Genomic DNA, 19,878 nt, shown 5'->3' on the forward strand with positions numbered 1-19,878 from the left:
GATACAGACCATACTCGGATTCTTACAAGAAGTCTTACAGGCTTTGCAAGTTGGTGGTTTTCTCACATTTATACGATTGCATATTTATAAAAAAAAAATTTTTTTAAATAAAGCAAATTTGTCCCTTCATTTTTTTGTAACTTATGAATTTTAAATATCTGTACCTTCCAGTGTTAAAATGTATATTGAAAGGAAAACTAAAAATCAAAATAAGATGATAATACCAGTACATGTATATAGGTGACTCCTTCTAAAAATGAATCAAAATGATGATTAATTTTTTATTACCGGTATTATTTAATCAATTATTGAACATTGGTATACACACTCTTGAATTCCTTTACATCTAAAATAAGGAAATGATGGGAGCATATAATTTTAGATAGAAGTATGTCATCTACTTCTCTACATTCAGTTCAAACTTTCTACTAGTAAACAAAATAGAAATATATATACATGTATGACTTAGTAATCACATATAGTCTGCACATTAATTTAAAAATAAAAAAAAAGAATGAACTTTTATATCATTAAATTGTTTGGCATTATTACCTTCTGTAGAAATTATATTATATCCATCAGTTCCAATTTATAAATGATCTAATTACTTTGTTGCATGATTGCTTGAAATTCTATAATTAGAGAAAAACTTTATAATATCTATTGTACACAGCAGTATAATAGCTTGTTAAACTTAGAGCTTCTATTAAAGAGAAGCAACTCCGACAGTACTCTACTAATTAAAAAAAAAGTCGATGAAAATTTTAAACATAGAAATTTATTTAGAACAGATAGAAAACAATAAACAAATAAAGTCTGGATTATAAAACATTTTGATCACTTTAAAGTCCAGCTGAAGAAATAAAAAAGAAAACAGTGTCTGTGTAAATAGTTGTTAAAATACCACACAATACAATCAACGATAATATATTAATAATTAATAAAAATATTTCTAAAACATAAACAGAGAAAACATTATGATTATTATACTCTTGACATTAACAAAATCACAGATCATGGGATATGTGATACAAAATAATATATACCACAAGTACATATAAATGTAAAGAACAGCTTCAATGATTGCTATATATATTAAAATAGGCGAAAATTGGTGATTTGATACACAAAACCAAAATAACCCAACAATCTGCTATACTTTCAGAAATTTCTTGCCCAATTTTGTTTTAACATGCAAAATTCAACTTCATTCTGTTAAAATACAAGACATTTTAGGCCCTTAGTGGGTGATAAATAGGGTACTTGTTAAGCTGAGAATTTATAAATGACAAGGCCAATCAGAAACAATTACAATGTCATGTAGTTTTAATATGAATTGCCCAAACATTTGCAGCGTTTTGATTCATGTACTGGTAGATAAATAAATATTATCGTAATTTCGATGAACATTTTTTATTTTGAATTTCATCTCTCTTTTAGGTAGGTTGTGAATTCAGAAGTAATGTTAAATCAGACAACCATTCCCTGTTCTCCAATTCACATTTAATACAAGTTACAATGTTATCTAAAAGTTTGAAAAATAGAATAACAAAGCTAGTAAATGTTACCAAAAAAGTTACAGTTAATTAACTTTTTTCCTTTTTACTGGTAGTAGGTATTTGATACATGTATCAATTTATTGAATGAATCTGTGAAAGAATATTCAGTAAAAAAATGATGAATTTCAATATAATATAAAATAGTCCTATAAAAAAGGAAATAAGTAGTCAACACATAAAAAACAATGTCCAGACACATGTTTAATTAATGTCTTGTAGATGTACTGTATAAGACATAAAAAGTAAACTAAACCAAAAAAAAAGAAATTAAATATTAACATACTAAAATTTCTGCAGTGAAAAATTTCAAATTCATTGAGGACATAATCTATTTCAGGGACACCTCCCCTTTTCCTAATAAATAACAACAATCATTTTGAGTGTAAGCTTTTGATATCTTAAAAGATTATTGGTAGATCATATTACATTTGTTTCCACAATTTCCTCTAAAACAAAATAAGATCACCATTCATCAACTGTTCAAGTTTGCGCAAGAGGAGTGTAATATTTATCCATGTACTACTGTGTTTAAAAATATTTCCATAAGAAAATATTAACTATACACATGGATATATATATAACACAAAAAAAAAACAACAAAACCTTTGGAACAATGATAACACTTAACAAAATAAGACCAATAACAAGGAAAAGAGACTATTTGGTTCAGAGAGTGAAATTAATGAGAAAATCTAAAATATTACTTAATTATGCCTTTCATCAAAAGTAAGGGGACTACATTACAATATCATGAGAACACGTCAAATTGAATTGATATTCATGTTCCTTAAAGGAACTTACAGTGATCATTCATTGATATACTGATACATGTACTACATACCAGATACTGTGTCAGGGAAATTTTTGCCCCAATTTTATTTTTGCCCCTTTCGCCCTCATTGTCAGCTGGAGACTTTAAGTCTAGGCCAATTCAAAACAATAATAACTGTTTCATTTAGAAAGAGTGTCTATTTCTAACTGTGTATGGGCATATTAAAGACGGGGCAAAACCGTTTGCAAATGTAGAGGGGCCAAAAAAAATCAGAACAAAGATAACCCTATATACAGTAATAACTTTAATGACTAGTAAAAAACCCAACAAAAATCAATAACCTATTTTACTCTTGCTTTACATTTTCTTTGCCTAATCTGTATTTAACTACGTTATGAAATATAAAGACATTTAAGAAACAGACAATGGTCAGACTGATGACTGCCCCAAACGTTTCCATGAATGAAGGCTCGTCGACAAAAGCTGGGGTTCTGTGATATTTCTCAATATCTAAATGAACACCATCCAGCTGTTTCTGGGTGACTAGAATGATGCAGATATGAAAAATCTGATGGCTATGCCCAACAAAATCAAATTTTCCTGGGAAAAACCTCTGAGGTATATCAGATCCAAAGAAGAACCCAGCCAAGGCAAACCAGATCATCTGAGATGTATGGTGGTAGAGACTCACATCCTCCCCATCTTTGTCTAGAAACAGGCGATGAAGAATCGGCAAGGAAAGCCAGGTATAAATGCCTCCCACTGACCCAATCTGCCATATCTTCCTTGTAAATGGATAAGGACGTTTGTAAAAGACCTTAGACACAGTGCAGCATATACAGACCAGTGCACCTAAAATTACCCCAACTGGAACTGATAGCATTTTAAGGGACGAGTTCAACATGGTGTCATGGATACAGTAGGCATAATGAATAATTGTGCTTCCTAAACCAAATATGCCAATGCCTGCATAATCTATCATAAATCCTGTGTAGTGGACAAGTTCAGACTTATGAGAGAAGCAGTGAGCACAAGTACTGCAAAGATACATTAAAACCATTGTTATCAGCCCAGCACTCAGGGGCCACATGTGCGGATTTCCGATTAGGTCATACTCATTTGAGAACTCAATGGTTCTGGAAACAGTCAAAAGTAAACCAATGAGGTGTGTCCATACATTCATGCACTCATTGTGTTTTTGAAAAATGCTGCAGATGTAGTAGAACCAGGGCTGATGAGGATGTCTGAATCCAGTTTCAACATGGGGCTCTTGAAATAAAACAGGGACATCATGTTTTGTTGTTGTTGGTCTAAGGAGAGAATTGTGTCGCTTATGTTTCATGATGGATAGTTTGAAAGCTGAAAAGTAAAATAAACAGATATCCATGTACAATCTCTAACAGCCATACACTCAAAATATGATGCATATCAGCAAGTCATAATTCATATTGATTTTTCAAAGAATTCATTCATATATTCACTTTCTATAATCTGTATTCCACAGATCTGCATTAAAGCAAAGTCACTTAATTACTTTATAACATACATCATACAGAGTATCTTTACGATGCAAGATACTCACAACTACATTAGCCATGTAAAATGACGACGCTTTCCCATCTCTACCCAAGCTAGCCCCCACCCCATTCCATGATTTGCAGAAATCGCTGTTTTCATAGAAATTATACGAAGCAAATATTAACTTATGAACTATAAAAATAAACTTACAAAATATTACAGATGAACACTCACAATTTTTCAAGAGCTTGTTAGTTTGGTCCATGGTCCGAGTGGTCTTGTCGGTTATCTGCCCAAATTAAACCTTGTTTCCGGTTTGCATATGTTAGACAACTCGTCCGTGAAACAGGTAGGCTAAGCTAAATAATAAAAATTCATTATTCATATATTGCTCGGTATGTTAGTTCAATATTATGAGATAATAATAAATGATATGACAATACAATCAGGATCTTTCATAAAATATTGTAAAATAAAGCTTGATTGTAAATGATCAAATTTTTTTTTTAAATTATTAACCGGAATTGGCTCTGTCAAACTTCCATAAGAATTCATAGTAAGTAACACCAGTTGATCTGTGTCAGCTGGTATAAAATCGTCACAAAGTTTGCTAATTTAAATTTATTTTTCATCCCTTAAGCCAGTTTTTAACGTCAAAAAATACTTCGATATCAAGGATATTTACTATTATAATACTAATGTTTGAGCTTGGGACTTTATCATGTTCAATAATTTTGGATTGTATTTGTATCACCAGGTGAATGATAGAGCAAACTAGAATGAAGTTTCCTTTAATCTTTAGATAGGCTACCTTGATGTACTAGCTTAGCTATCTGGCAATGTTGATTGGTCCGAACATCAAATTATTAATCACTGTGCCTCAGGGTGTGCACCAATTGTACATTAAATGTCAAAACCTTTGAGAAAATGTAAAAAAAAAAAAAAAAAAAAAGCATTGCTCATAATAGTATGTTTACTGTGTTACTATCAGAGCAAGCACACTCAAATGCATAAAGAAAGGGCATCGGAACATGGGTGGCATGGACGGCAGTCGCTGCCTCAGTAATACATTACCAAAAATTAAGACTGAATTATTGATAAAATTTTATAACGGTGATCTGTCTTCATTGGAGTGGCGAAGTGTGAACACTACTTTTTACACAAGCACAACTGGGGTATATATATATATATATATATATATGCCTTTTTCTGGCAAATGTTGACAATTAACAGCGCAATAATTGGATAGGTTTGGCATTAAAGAAATGATGAACATGTAAATTAGTGCAAAGTGCTGAATAGAGTTGAAATCTTTATATCTTTAACACTTACCCGGTAACTTGCTATGATTTTAATATAAATTCTACCTTCCAGTTTATCAAAAATATATAGAGCAAATAATGAACATGATGTGTTAATGAACCTGTTCAATTTCAAGTACGTGTTAAGTGTTTTGGGTTTTTTTGGCAAGAAAATCAAAAACTAATATGTTCTTTCAATCCTCCATAGTCTGAATCATACCTATAATGGTTACAGTATATTGACAAAGTTAAAGTAACTATCTCACACAAGCTTAATTTTCTGTTACTTTATGGGCACACTTTATTTAGCTTAACTGGGTGTATTATATCGTAGGGACTACTTCTTTCAAGGCACATGCAGCAGCTTCCTGAGGATCGAGTGTGCAGTCTGATTACATACAAACGGAAAACCCTGGGTTTTGAGAGTAGACCTGTTTGGAACTAGATATTTTTTTTTTTGGGGGGGGGGGGGGGGGAGGGGGGGGGGGGTTAGCTGATAAGATAGATAACAAATAGCATTATTTTCTCTGCATGAATATTTTGTCAAGAAAAATGCAAACTGATTTTTCAAGAATTTTTTTCTTGTACAGTGTTATGTAGTGAAAACAATGACTGCTGTGATATCTTAAAGTCAAATCTGTTTCAATTCACCCCTCTTTTTTTTTTATCACATTATTAAAAAATACCTTCCAAAACTCCTGTAAAGCATGGGAATTGTCCATCCTATTAATTTGGACACCATATATAAAAATATTGAAAAATGCAGGTACCATTTATAATTACATGTATTACTATACATGTATTAATGGTCTAGAGGTTGGTTAAATGAAACTGTAAAGTATATGTAACCTGTTTTATTTATCATGAATTCAATACAAGTGCCATCAATAAAAGAAGTACAGATGGCATATGTACGTCCTGGGAAACCAATTTCATAGCCATTGGAAAAAAACTTATAACGTATATTTTGCACAAAAATTCAACTTTTGTATTTTGTGATATATGTCCTGTACCTTCATGACTAAATATCTCTTAGTACATATGCTAACAACATTTCCTAGTTAGCTGCTTCAATATGATTTACTAGCATTGTTTTTGATAGTATTGACTGGAGTATCCTTATTTTCCTTATTGGAAATTTGACTTTGTACTGAAACAGTTCCTTGTGAACAGAATTCAGATATAAAACAGACATGTGAACATAGTTTATATGAAAAATGAAATTTAATAAAAGACAGAATCTTTCCTTGTTTTGTAGAAGAACTGAGTTATTCACTACCGGGTTCTTGTTGTAATCTCAATATACCAGACGGTATATAAATAGATGATTATATTTTATGACTGAGGTATGGCTAAAATATGGTATAGGTTAAATTCAGTTACATTATATTAAGAAGAAAAAGTGAATGGTTGCATATGATAGTGCAAAGGTCAAAGTCATAGTTATTTAGTAAATTGAGAACCACCTGTCCGTCTTGATACTCCATTTGTTATTTTTAAGTATGAAATTAATGTACATATATGATGATTATATACATATTAAGAACAGTTTTTCTTCCAATATGGACTTTGATTCATCACTGCTGCTCATGCAGATGTTCTTTTTTTGTGTACCTAGCAACTGATAGAATAAGACAATTTTCATTGGTTGACTATCCAACTGCACATTGCATGTAATATATATATATCGGTATATAGATAAAATATTTTTTTCAAAAAATGAAATGGATTTACATGATTATGGTAAAGAAGTTTACAATTGACTGTTTATGTAATCAAACAGCTGTTGGCATGGGTCAAGAGCTACAAATGACTCTGAAGTGTGGATGTAACGGGATATGATAATGTATTTTTTTTTTTTTTTAAGTATTACAATACAGGTACCCTAAAACACATCTTAAAATTCCTCTATTGCAATATAAGTAATTGTTAGTAAAGGTCATACAAATTAATAAAAGATACACCTACCGTGCTAAAAGAGATGTCAGTTTTGACAGAATTTCATTAGAAATATTATTTGAACTTTGTTTTTTGACTGTAAATAAAAATCTTCCTTCTTCCCCGTTCACATACATTTACATCTTGATCACATTGGTTTTCAAGGAAATTCAAATAAGATAACAGCTAAAAGATACCGGTAATGCTATATAATGCACACAGAATTATACTTTGTCTCAAAGCTTTGTAAATGATCAAACAGAAAACAAAGTGTCATGCAAATGATGGAATATAGCAATTTCTTTTATCTTGAATAAAAAAAAAAAAGAAGAAAAAAAACATTTATGAGGTAGTATCCAGGTTTGATTTTTGCAGATGATGCTGTTGAAATGCCTTTGTTTTATTATTTCTCGTCTATTTAATTTTAATGTAATATGTATGATAAATGATACAACATTATTTTTATATTTTTCCAAGATCTGTCGGAACCCAAGATTTCACCAGGAGCACTTTTCGGACAGATCCGTTTGCAAAGTATTCCTAAAGTAACAGCAGGTATGCGTTTGTCTTATGCCTATACATTATTTTTTTTTTTCAAATTACACCTGTTATACAATACAAAGTAAGCCCAAAAGTTCATAAATACAATATTTTGACAAACTCAAATAATACTTTATGAGAATTTTAAAGGAGCATTTTGAAAGTTCGATCAACACAGCAACATTAACACAAGCTGTTGCAGCCATAGAAATCATAAAATTTAAAATGATATTGCAAATACATGTACAGTGTATAATGCATTACCATTGTAAAATAAGGTATTTTTCAATTTTTTATGTATTTGAATTCATTTTTTTAAAACTTTTCACATGAGAAAATGTTGTTTACGCAACCCCCCCCCCCCCCCTTAAGCCAAGTTAATAAGTGGGAGATTCTTGCACATAGTAGTTTTAAAAGGTTAACAGGTATAAAGTTGATTTTTCATGGTAAGACCATACTGCTATTTATGACTATTCAGATTCTGAATTGTCCTATGGGCAATATATAAAAGGCAATATGATTGAATACAAGTTATTATTATAATAAAGCTTACATTGGTCATATCATCTCCTTATTTTGTTTGTCAATGAGCTGTGTTTTATCAATGGAATTAGCCAGGTGTGTGCGGGTTTAGTTGATTTTTGTATCAATATTATTTAATCCAATTTGGCATAAAATAGTCAGAGCAGATGAAAGATCTGGTTTAATCAGAAAGTGTTTTTATTATTGAAAAATATCTACATTATCAAATGAAGTAGTAATTTTCTTTTCTATAAAACTATAAAAAACATACAGTAATTAACATTTAAAACCTTTCCCATTTTTAAGGTTACATACTTTCCATGTACATTTGTACTAGCAATACTCTTTATTTGCACTATTGATTTACAGTATACAAGGTTATTCTTGCCCCCATGTAATTTCTGCCCTTCTACATTTGCAAACAGTTTTGCCCCGTTTTTGAATTCGCCCAGACACAGTTGTGTTTAAAGAGAGATAATTTAAAACATGAGTTCGCCCATGCAGTCTTAAATTTGCCATCTGACAATTAGGGTGAAAGAGGCCAAAATAAAACAGGGGCGAATATTTCCCTGTATACAGTATCTGTTTAAGTACAACCTCTTCAGTTTATTATTCTATAGTGTTTGAGAAATAAGTTACTTGAGTATTCTGTGCTGTTTCGAAAAATGAAGGGAAAATGTACAGAAAATAAAGAAAAGTTTCTTGAAGATACTTTGTAAGAAGTTTATCAGACCCTGATGATTGAGTTTCAGGGGTTGACAGATCAAAAAAAAAAATTCCAGGTTTGATTAACTGAAATTAAGAATTAGGAAAATTTAAGAACTTAAATTTTGCCATTATCACCTTCATGAAAAAAGGCATTCCTAAAGCCTTGTCTAATTTCTGTCTAATTTCTGTCTTTTCCATAAAAGCATTAAAATGTTTTCAAGCACTACATCTAAAAGGGTTTAGATACATTACTGATGATCTATAGAAGGAAATGACCATGAAGTTTTTGATCCATTCAATGGAACATAATTTTGTTCATTTTGGAGATTTAAAGTAATACATGTATCCAGAACATAATTTTCCAATTATGAATCATTCAATACATCAATTAAGGGTATTTTCTGTGGCGTTCCTTATGAAAAAAATTCCACAAAAAAAAATAATATTAAGGCTATTCACTCATATACCCTAGCTGGTATGTGTGCTGAAATATAATTCATTGGTGCTTTGAACACATTGGTCTCGCTTCATTAATACAATTTGTGCCGTACGGTAATTGGACATTAATACAAAGAGAGAATACAACGACAAAAAGTCAAAGGGCTCGGCACAAATGTCATCCATACGTTGTTGTGGCTTTCAATCGTAGTGGGAAGAGGGAATGTGGTTGGAGCAAGGGGCGATTTCTCTCTAACATAAGATGTTGGCAACATTAAATGCTGCGGAATTTGTGTAGATTTACTGATAACAATGAAGTAAAACCATGTGGATGTAAAAATCTGGCTGTGCATTATCAGAGGCAGAAATTCAGAGTGCATGCAGGAATAAAACCATCATTGATTGCTGGCCTGTCACGCTTCTGTGAGTATTCCTCTTTATTAATAACTGGCCATTATTGTCATCCTCTGGGGGGGAGAGATAGCAACAATGGGTCGCACTTATGACTTTTCTTCTCTTGTAGCTAGTATTTCTCTTGTGTTACATATTTTTACCAGACATTGCATAGACCCAACAATCGGAGGTAACTGACCTTTGGTACATACGTTTTATCTTCATGGTTATTGGTTGTGTTTCTGACAGGAATGAGGTTGAGTTTTAATCTATATTTGACAGTCAACAGTTGACATTGTTTGTAAGAGGGAGGAAAACCCCTGGAAATATGGGCCCTGTAATCCCAATTTAATAGATGTGTAGATACAAATTTTTCATTGGAAGCTATCATGATGCTTGTCTGATAGAATATAGGTTCAGCATCATACATGTATTTCATCTGCTCCCTGCTATCATCTTTACGCGTGAAAAGTGTTATAGGTCAATTGTTCAGCACGAATTGATGTACGTTATGCAGTAACAACTTAATACATCTGATTGCTGTAAGCTTAATTGGGATTTTCGATATGTTTGATTGAGATCATATTTTGTAAGCAATGCCAAAATCTTGCATTAACAAACAATGACTGTAGTAAGAATTTGGAGAAAAATAAACATCAAATACATGTACATTTATCACATGTTAATAAGGAAATTTCAACAGCCAAGATTCAAAGATAAAAATATAAGTAAAACCACTTAAAAATCCAATGCTTTTAAGTAGCATGATTAAACAAATATGATTTCTTTTTCCTGTTTGAGAATATGCAGATTTAAAAGTTATTTCCCTTTAAAAACATCCGTTCCTCTCCCTTTCTCGCATTCTCAAATTCTCATTCATTCTCTCTCTCACTGAGTATAAAATGGAGTGTTAATGTAAAAGAGGTACTGATAAGTGTGATACATGTAACTTATGATAAAATGATAACTGGTAATTTGATATGCTGTAATTTTTCAGTACAGTTTCTAGGAATTTCAAATTTGGATAGCTCAGAAGTACAAGTTTAATTACTGTTCTTTGAAAAATTGTTTCTACTTCAGAAACATTATGTAAAATTTAAGCTTTTTTTTTTTTTTTTTTACAAAACCCTTTAAAACTAACAAAATCATCATACAAGCTTATTGGTCAAGAGTTCTTGACTAGAAACAAAAAATCCAATTTTCATGGTTTTGTATATATATTACAAACAGTTGTTAAAAGCATTAAAACTATATTCAGTGACAGTGGGGTTGTCTATACCCTTTTTTACAATTTTTAAAAAAAATCCTAGTTTTGTATGCCATGATTTAAAAATTGGTCAAAATCTGGTAAAAACTAGACTATGTGTGAACCAGGTTCATTTTTCATTTGAATCTGTTTTCATCATTTATCTTGTTTATTAGTGATAAAGCTCATAATTGTAATGAAAAACTCCTGTCAACAACAAACATGTTTACCTAGTCAGTGTACAGAATTCTGATAATCAGGATGACTGAGAACAGGCTTTATTGGCATATCAGATGTATTGATTTAACAAAACAATTTCCTGTGGAGCAAAGCAGTACAACATCATTTGAACCTGTGACCTATTTATTGATCAGATTTTGCGATAGTTTTAATGCCAGAAATTCGGTAGAAATGTGACAAATAAGCATTTCTAAGGTTTGTTGTATTCGACCTGGCCCAATTTTTATAGTTGACATTGAAAAGTAGGCCACTATGATATAAAGTTACACATTTTTTTCTCTGAATAAAACTGTCACACATTTCAGAAATGGATATATATATATTTTGAGGCACAGAGAAATATTTTGGCACAGTAAAAGGTGAAAAATGCTTTAAAGGATGGAACAAGTGAGGAGCGAGGACTCGTAAGTCGTAAACATGGAGTGTAAAATGACTGTCTGGTTGTATTAATGACCTGTCATCGGAATATAAAAGGTGCAGTATGTATTTATCACACTAATTATGTCAATAAAACCCAAGCAAGACTCTGGAGTCAGTGAATGTGTAATAGCTCCAAGTCCCAACGGGATCCGATCTTACAAACACTGCAGTATATTGTCTGATCCAAATATGACTGCACAAAATCTATTGTTTACCTACGGGCAAGGCTATTTTGTGGATGAATGAGCGTGTACTAATGCAGATTTTTACACTAGGTAAATCGATCAAGCCAATTGATATTTAAATCACTAATGAAGATTTTTGAATAAGGCACATGTCATGTTATTAAAAAGACAATAGTTACACACTGGTGAAGAGAAGAGAAAAAAAAGAGAGGGCAGACTCGAGTCGAAACAAAATGCATCATTCTCCAGTTTAAGCAGACGGCTGTTGATTATGGTGGAGAAATCAATATGCTGGATAATTCACATTTCCCATCGGCTTAGGATGAGGGAACAAAGTAATTGCGCCACAAGTGAAGATGACACTATGGTTTCTTGCTGAAATTTGTCTTGATAGGGAGTGATGTTGTGTTTCCTGGAACGGCTTTGTCCAGTGAGGATATCCTCCAGTCTTATACTATGTTCTTTGTGACAGTTAATGAAAGCCAAACATCAGAAGGAGGAAATAATGATTATGTGTAATAATCGGGTGACAATCCATCTGATTGACCTTGTTTGTGAGGGATAATTACTGTTTTTGATGGAGTTGTCTGACCAGAGGGGATACAGACATTATCTCATCTTGTACCTACACAGTCACAACAATAGCTGAGGTGAGAAACGCTCAGTCTAATTGACCATGACCACTTCTTCAACAACTTCTTACCCTATAGGAGATGTGGGCCTACCTCACCTGGTTTACCTGACCCACGAGGGGACCCTGACCAGTATCTGTACCCACCGCCCGGTTCTACAGTCCTACGATACCGACCAGACCTCCACCCAGCGCTGCTGGGGCTGGCTCTACTCATGCTGCTGCTGCCATTTTAACAGGACTATGAAACTGTCCCATGCTAAAGGGATCTCCAAACGTCTCTCTGAGGTATATAGGAGCTTGTATGATCACATGTTGTGTGGGGGGGAAGGGGGCGGGGGTAAGGATGTGGAGGGTAACAGGGTACCAGGTATTTATCTTGAAACTGTCGGACCTCTTTGTCAATGTTGTTGATTTATAGCCTCACAGTATTTCATTGCATGTGCATAAATTATTCAAGAATTTCCACTCCATTTGGACCTTAGTGATTACTTTGCAATTTCATGATATTAAACCCTTGTGTACAAGGGCAGTTATTTTGAGGCATTAGCTAGCACCAGGCTTAGGGTTTATTGTCTATATAAGACTTCCTTATTATTTGTTTGTAAGGCTGGATGGGACCATCCCAGGTCTGGTTGTGGGCAGATTAAATTTGTGTGCTTGGGAAGTAATTCCATTGTTTATCTATTGTTGAAGTTTAATTCCATTCCCATACAAAGGCAAGCAATTATTACACATAATGTGATTTGTAACAGAAAATCCTCTCGAGGAAACACTAACCTTAGAAAATCCAAAGGGATTTTCATTTGACAGTTGACCCAGGTTTTGCTTGACTGCTTCATTCTCATGTATTTACTAAAATATATGTACATTTAAAGCATCAGCCATTAATTACATAGAATAACAGACTTCTGATCCAAAGCATTGAAGACCTCACATTACAATATTAAAGCACATTGTTCCACATGACCCTCCACTTATATGTATATATCAGTGATAAGTTTGAACAGATCTAAAAGATGAATGGATTATCTAATTGATAGGAATGGTATGCATTGATCGTTGATCGTTAATTCAAGAATCCTACTTGATCATTCACCTAGAGGTCTGATTTTATGCACACTTTAAATTTTCATTATGAACTGATTTATGTGGGTTTTTAATTTCCTATCTCATAATGGGCCAAGATTTATGGGTCTGCACTCCAAGAAGTTTAATTAAAAAAGTTCATGGAGCTAACTGGATATTTATCACCTCGCTACACTATTGTTTGTTTGTGTGTCTGTAGAACAAGGAGAAAGTGTTAGGTTTTGAGGGTAATATTGCCAGCTTTCCAAAATCAGCGGGATACTCTGTCAGGAGAAAAAAAAAATCTGGTTTGCAGTGGCTGAACATTACAGCAACATAATTGTGTAAGGAAAAAAAATGTGGGCTTCACGTTATTTCATGAACTTTCTATTTTGTTCTCTCTTTTTCCAAAACCTAATCATCCATCAATATTTATAATGTGTTATTTCTTTGCTTGTCAGACGGGGACTGCATTATTGAGCTTCACTTCGTATTGATCATTGTAAGGGCTTTGTCATGAATCATAAAAAGTAATGCAAATCTCTTTTCAGTGGTGTCCAATGGGATAGTTGAAGAAAATTGGCACATTACAAAAAAATAGATTGGTGAGGCCACTTAAAAAGTATTTTTCTGGTTTATGTTATTCACTTCAATAAAGAGGTACATTGTTAGTGGGTACAGGTACCTTGCCTTTAAACCAGTATGTGTGAAAAGTGTACAGGATTATGCTTCGTAGGTCTGACTGACCTGCTGCAAACAACCCCATTCAATAATGTCTCCTGCAGTGCTTTAGTCAAATCAGCAAATCTTCAAATATTTGCATACCTTTGAACTTCTTCCATAATTGGGTGCATCAATTGAATTTTAATTCCCCCTCCACCCCCACCCCCATCATAATTCATATATTATCTACCGGTATATCTTGTGGTGCTCGATGGCACCACCACCTTTTTTCCCCCTCATATTCATTAATTAGCTTTACCTGCTGCTATTTATAAGATTGTTTGGTGCATACAGTAGCAGTGGGGGATAGCACAAGGTCAATATATCATTGTAAACACTATTCTTAGCAACAATCTCCTGTTGTATAGTGTCCTGGGCATGTCATAAATGCTCACTTGAATGACGGATTGATAAAACCAAATCTGGACAACTCCCATATTAGGCATTTGACTCATGAGATATTGGCTTTTGGTTGTTTGGTTTTATTTTTTGTTTAGTCAGATGAGAAATAATGTGTCTCGTGATGTCAATAAAATAGCACATTGTGTCTGTAGCCTCTGTCTGATGCCTGTCCAGAATTAACATAGGGGAGAGAGGATACTAGTTTTGAATGATAGAGATATTGCTCAGTCTTGGAATCTGAAAGCTACTAGTACATCTTAGTGTATAAATTAACCGACAATCATTTTACTTGTCAATGAACATTATTTTCAATAACTGAATAAATACATGTACTGGTAATATGTCTGCAACACAGACACTGATGCCTCTCTTTGGTAGTTGACAATACGTGTAATTCATTATCAGGAAAATGCCATTTGGTTTCTGTCAATCATAATATTGAGGAAGCTTCATTTTATTTACACAATAACCTCTATTTTTTCCTTTCATTTTTTTTTATCATGAAAAAAAAATAAGAATAAGGCATCTGTAAGTTTGAATAATTTCCTCAATTACAAGATATTGCACATAGGTCAGCGTGTCAATTGATCGAGTCCACATACTTGTGACGACTCTAAACGGTAAGTGAAAAGGAATTTAGAAACAATAGAGGTGAAGTGGTTGCAATTTGAAACCTCTTTTGCTCAGCTGGTTCCCCTGTACTGTAAGTGAGGACGTTCACAGTCGTGAGTTGACGACGGTAGGTTTGTGGACTCTGCTTGGAAATAACCCTGCTATTGGTATGATCTTGGGCTGCTTTTGTCCTACCTGTTACGACGAGAATGATGAGGTGTGTCTTTTTTCTTATTGAATTTTCTTTTTTTGTCAGTCCCTCAGAGTTTTTTTTTTTTTTTACCTTACAGCCAAATTACATGAGTTGAAATGCATTGATTTGAAAACATGAGGACTTTTTTGTTGATTTCATATTAATTAAATGAGATAATGAACCTTAATTACTGTAACCAAACAACTTCAAACACTTGCAAAGTATACATAAATTAATAAGCCTAAAAACTGTGTACCGGTATATTAAACATAAATTGAATGTTCTAGAAAACCTGCTCAACTGAGCTGTTGCAATTTCATTTCATTGCTTCACTGTAATAGAGTGAAGAGGAAGATGATGTTGGCATGTTACGAATAGGAAGATGATGTTAGCATGTTTCGCTGGTTAATACCTGCATTCTGTACTCAGTGGCCTAGTTAATGACCTGCTCTCATAATGATGCACTAATGACACATTCATCATTTCAACTGTTAGTCATACGTGGATGCGTTTCCCTGCAATGTTTTGGCAATGTGCTATACATTTTATTAGATTTTGACTCTTTTTACCTTCCCTTCAAAGTTTTGAATTTTTTTTACCTCTGTGTGTGCGTGTACTGTGTGTTGAGGAAACCTGTACATGGGGAAATTGCATGCCATTCTTCTTCTATAGTAATAGTAATCCATCACTTCTCAAGTTGCCATTCATACTGGTATTTATTTGGAAACATTTTGGTGTATTTTAAGAGGCTGTCAAAACAGTTTGTCTGCAATAAAGCAGGTGCCCCCTTCAAGCGCTTAGTGAAGTACCCCCTACCAATCACAGCTGGCAAAATTCTTTAGCATCAAGAATCTGGAGGGGTCAGGGGTCAAGCCTTATAGCCATCAGAGATGCATGGGTCTGTGACTTATATACAAGTATACATAACTGGTGTGGGAGGAGCCAGTCGAAATGTGGGTCAACAGACATATTCCGGAAGTTATTTGTACAGGGGGGATATGAATGGTTAGTGATTCCTGTAAGTATTGTTTACCTGTTGACATTTTGTGTATTTGAACTACTTGGAATGGTGTCATAGGAATTTAGCGGTAAAGGGAGAACTGACCAGGTGTAATGAACTGATTACTTACACAGATGTGTGAAGGGCTCGTGTTACAAGAATCTCCACATGTGCCAGTGTTGTTCTGTGTGTGTATTCATGCAAGGTGTGGTTTTTGTGTTACCTATCTCATGTTTAGTCATTCATCAAGTCTTACTATATGTTATCAACAGAAGAGCCCAGATAGCTCGGCTCATCTTTAGTTCTGAATAGAACATACTCAGTGGGATGTTTTGAGTTGTTGTTTTTTTAGTGAATTTGGAGTATACTCATATTTTGAAGATTTCCGAGTACATGTAAGTGGGGATTAAATGATGAACTGATTTAGAACAATGAGGAACTACACTCTCCTGATTTTAGGATATATCGGTATATATATTGGGATGAAGTTGAAAATGTGACTGATAAGATAAATTAATTTAACCCACCCAAATCACCAGGATTTGATGTGAACTTATAGCTTACTGCTTCATTGATTACCTGTTATTTGATGTAAGTAATCAGTGTATGTGTACCGGTACATGTAATTGAACTTTTGTCACAAGCACATGATAATCCTAGTGTTATTAACCCACAGAATGAATAGATAAAATGGATTTTCAGTATGTATTTGACTGATGTGATATATTTTGATCGGTATATGTAAAACTGTTAACCATTCATGCAGTAAATGTACTGTTATTGTCTGAGTGATCCTGCTGATTTCGAACCCTGCCTATTCCTCTTTCTGCGGTTTTGTTGTTGAATTTTTAAAAGGATAGTCTGGCAACCAAACCTTAGTTATGTCTGCGTCCACCCGACACTTTTATTATGTACCCATGCAACCAAGGAGGTAAAACCAAGAACTGCACTGTGTATGCCAATTTGTTTGTGTCATATGTCTACCACATTAATGTCATTGTTCATTTTCTATAAATCATACCAGTATCTCCATACCATTTCTATATACTGATGTGTTTATTGTGGAACATAATATTTTTCCCTGCTTTTGAGCATTAGACAGACACATTACGATCAGATATTGTCCAAAGGTATTTGGTGTGTTTGGAGTTTGATTTTGTGTCAGAAATTGCACAAGTACAGTATGAGATGTGTAAGTTTGAGTAACACATGGAAAACTGTTCCTTCCGATTAACGGTTTTCTTTTGCTCTTGTAGATTGCACGATGGAGTAGACTTTGGAAGATTATACAAGATGAAGAATGTGAGCAATGCTCGGATTTGATTGAAGCAGAAAACGAGAGCGACCTCCGTGTCAAACGTTTCCTGATGGACAGGTCCATTTTAAAAGTCCACCTCCCTAATGGGGGGTTCAACATGGTGAAATATGGCGATGCGACGGATGTAAAGGTGGGTGGTGTAGATACAGGGCTATACTCAGGCTGTACTGTAGTGTATGCTAGTAGTAACCGAAACTGTAGAAATTAAGCTTCTCTTTATACAATCCAGGTATCACACAATCATGCATTCAATAGCTCATTATTGGGTACATTTTGACAATTTGTCCGACTGGTGCATATACAAGTACATTTTTTGTGTTTTTAGGAAAAGGGGAAGGGGGGGGGGGGTAAAGTTGTAGTGCAGGAAGATGTTAAAGTTTTCTTGCATCCCTATAAATGTCTCTTTTTAATCAGATTTCATTGAACAGATCTCTGTATAGTACACACTTTAGCTGGTGAATACAGATGACTGAATGGCAAGGAATTCAGTGCATGCCAATGTTACCTTAGATGCTGAAATGTTTAGAATTTTAGAGAATTTCACCTTCATTATCTTAGCACAGCCAGTTCTTGTGCATTGATAACATTAAAGCACTTCAAGTTCATCCAAGAACCTTGGAATTTACAAGACTCCATTTTATTTAGAGTCTTATAGCTTGTTCGTGGATTAATTCACTAAGGTCATTTTAGTACAAAAACATCATATTTTTTTGTTTAGAATTAAAATGCATAATATGTATGTATGTGTATACAGAGATGTTGATATGTTACCATGCTAACCATCTCACATAAACACATTTAATTTTTCCTTTCTAGATAATGGTAAGCCGGGATTTCTAAATTGTAGTGGTATATTTTATAACCTTTTTGCACTGGCTTGATGTGAACATGCTGAGTTTTCCCCCCTGTCACAGATTTGCATGAGACAGTCCAAGATTGTAAATCACACATTCCTTGCATATATGGTCTCTCCAAATTTTTTTGTAAAATAATTTGTATTTTTCAATTTTCCATTTCATACAGCCCCTTTGTAATTCATGCAGTTGGGTCAGAATTGTACATGTAGGTCAGATGGGCTATTTTCTGAGAAACAATGGTTGTAAATATAAGTTTTAGCTTGTGTTGTCAAATTGTCACCTTTCATCTGAGTTTGATTAATAGATATAACAATTTATTGACGAAAAACATCAAAGTAATGGATAAGTAATGTATTTAATATCATAAGAGTTGACTTGTACTTTATATTAATGAATCATTTCATTCATAAATTGTACTGCCATTCTAATAGAATGTTTAGTACCTTAGAATCTTAAACAACCTTTTGATGTGCCATGCGTAATATCCTCCATTAAATTATCTACAATATTAAACATCCCCTAGAATACATTTACCTTCCCCTCAAAAATTAATTATTGATGCAGCATTAATAATACATTATTGATTTTGGACTGAACTTGGAAGAATGAGAATGTAGAAACTCGTAGAATGGGAGCTGTTTTTGCATGACTCATTCAAAGTACAGTAGAGGAAATCAGGTACAACTAGAAAAGAGAAATGTATTGGTTTAATCATCCATGCAGTGAACATGTACCGTAGTCATCCATACTTTAATGCCCAAGGCATTTGAACAAATGGAAAATGCCTTTCAAAAAAACCCATTTATTTTTAACACCTAGAAATGTTTATATATTTTTTAATGGATCACATAGTTATCTGGGGAGTGTTTTGGTCAGTTAATTTTTTTTCTCAAGATAGGAAAAAAAAGTTAAAAGGGGGGGGGGGGGAGGGGGGAAGAGCATTCGGGTTTGGATTGAGAGTTAGTAAGGATGACCTGTGGTATAAGGTATTTACAGAATGAACTAGAGGAAGTGAGGGTGTCTTGTAAAACGTTAGTCAGAGCCTAACCACAAGTAGCAGGGTCGAGCTATGTCAGACCGCTGAGTGTTGTTGCATGCGTAACGTCAAAATGTGTGCCATTGTTGTTGTTGTTTTACTGTGGCCCTATTAACCTGTAGGATGACCCAGGTTTATTTGTACGTGTATCTCCCACGGTCATATGTTTGAGGGTGAACTAATGTCATTTGCATGTAGGGTGTTTGTTGGAAGTCAAATGAGGAAATAGCAGTTTTTGATTTTCATTCTCAAAATGAA

The 19,878-nt window shown here is 33.7% G+C and overlaps 2 protein-coding genes across 21 annotated transcripts in view; one reads left to right on the forward strand and one right to left on the reverse strand.

The window, feature by feature from the left end:
- Positions 1–758: 758 nt before the first annotated feature.
- On the reverse strand, positions 759–7,215 carry LOC105318399 (membrane progestin receptor beta). 2 transcript variants are annotated; one of them, XM_034456846.2, is made up of 3 exons: positions 7,119–7,215; positions 4,084–4,208; positions 759–3,690 (listed from the first exon to the last, which is right to left on the reverse strand). In XM_034456846.2, the coding sequence occupies exons 2-3, from the start codon at positions 4,112–4,114 to the stop codon at positions 2,678–2,680; spliced, it is 1,044 nt and encodes a 347-aa protein (XP_034312737.2). In that variant the 5' UTR covers positions 4,115–4,208; positions 7,119–7,215; the 3' UTR covers positions 759–2,677. The 2 variants fall into 2 exon arrangements, with proteins under 2 accessions (XP_034312737.2, XP_034312738.2); XM_034456847.2 differs by having other exon boundaries at positions 4,060–4,208.
- LOC105318395 (focal adhesion kinase 1) overlaps positions 4,138–19,878 on the forward strand; it is a 28,491-nt gene continuing 12,750 nt past the window's right edge. For 2 of the 19 annotated variants that reach the window (XM_066065429.1, XM_066065430.1), the window contains exons 1-2: positions 11,781–12,699; positions 17,666–17,857. In XM_066065429.1, the coding sequence (XP_065921501.1) occupies positions 12,457–12,699; positions 17,666–17,857 (435 nt within the window). In that variant the 5' untranslated portion in view covers positions 11,781–12,456. Of the gene's footprint in view, positions 4,199–7,565; positions 7,644–9,500; positions 9,720–11,774; positions 12,700–13,441; positions 13,460–15,314; positions 15,434–16,307; positions 16,428–16,457; positions 16,615–16,651; positions 16,805–16,869; positions 17,001–17,665; positions 17,858–19,878 lie in introns of those variants that run through there. The other 17 variants (XM_066065436.1, XM_066065433.1, XM_066065431.1 and 14 more) reach the window with 15 other exon arrangements.

The sequence above is a fragment of the Magallana gigas genome, chromosome 7 (assembly GCF_963853765.1).
Source record: "Magallana gigas chromosome 7, xbMagGiga1.1, whole genome shotgun sequence".
Lineage (NCBI taxonomy): Eukaryota > Metazoa > Mollusca > Bivalvia > Ostreida > Ostreidae > Magallana > Magallana gigas.

What these genes read in the sequence shown, in the direction of transcription:
- LOC105318399 (XM_034456847.2), bottom strand. Translation starts at nt 4,114, where the DNA reads ATGGACCAAACTAACAAGCTCTTGAAAAATTGTGAGTGTTCATCTGTA. An exon ending in GTGTTCATCTGTAATATTTT is followed by an intron (nt 3,691 to 4,059) that starts GTAAGTTTATTT and finishes TTTACTTTTCAG; the next exon opens with CTTTCAAACTATCCATCATG.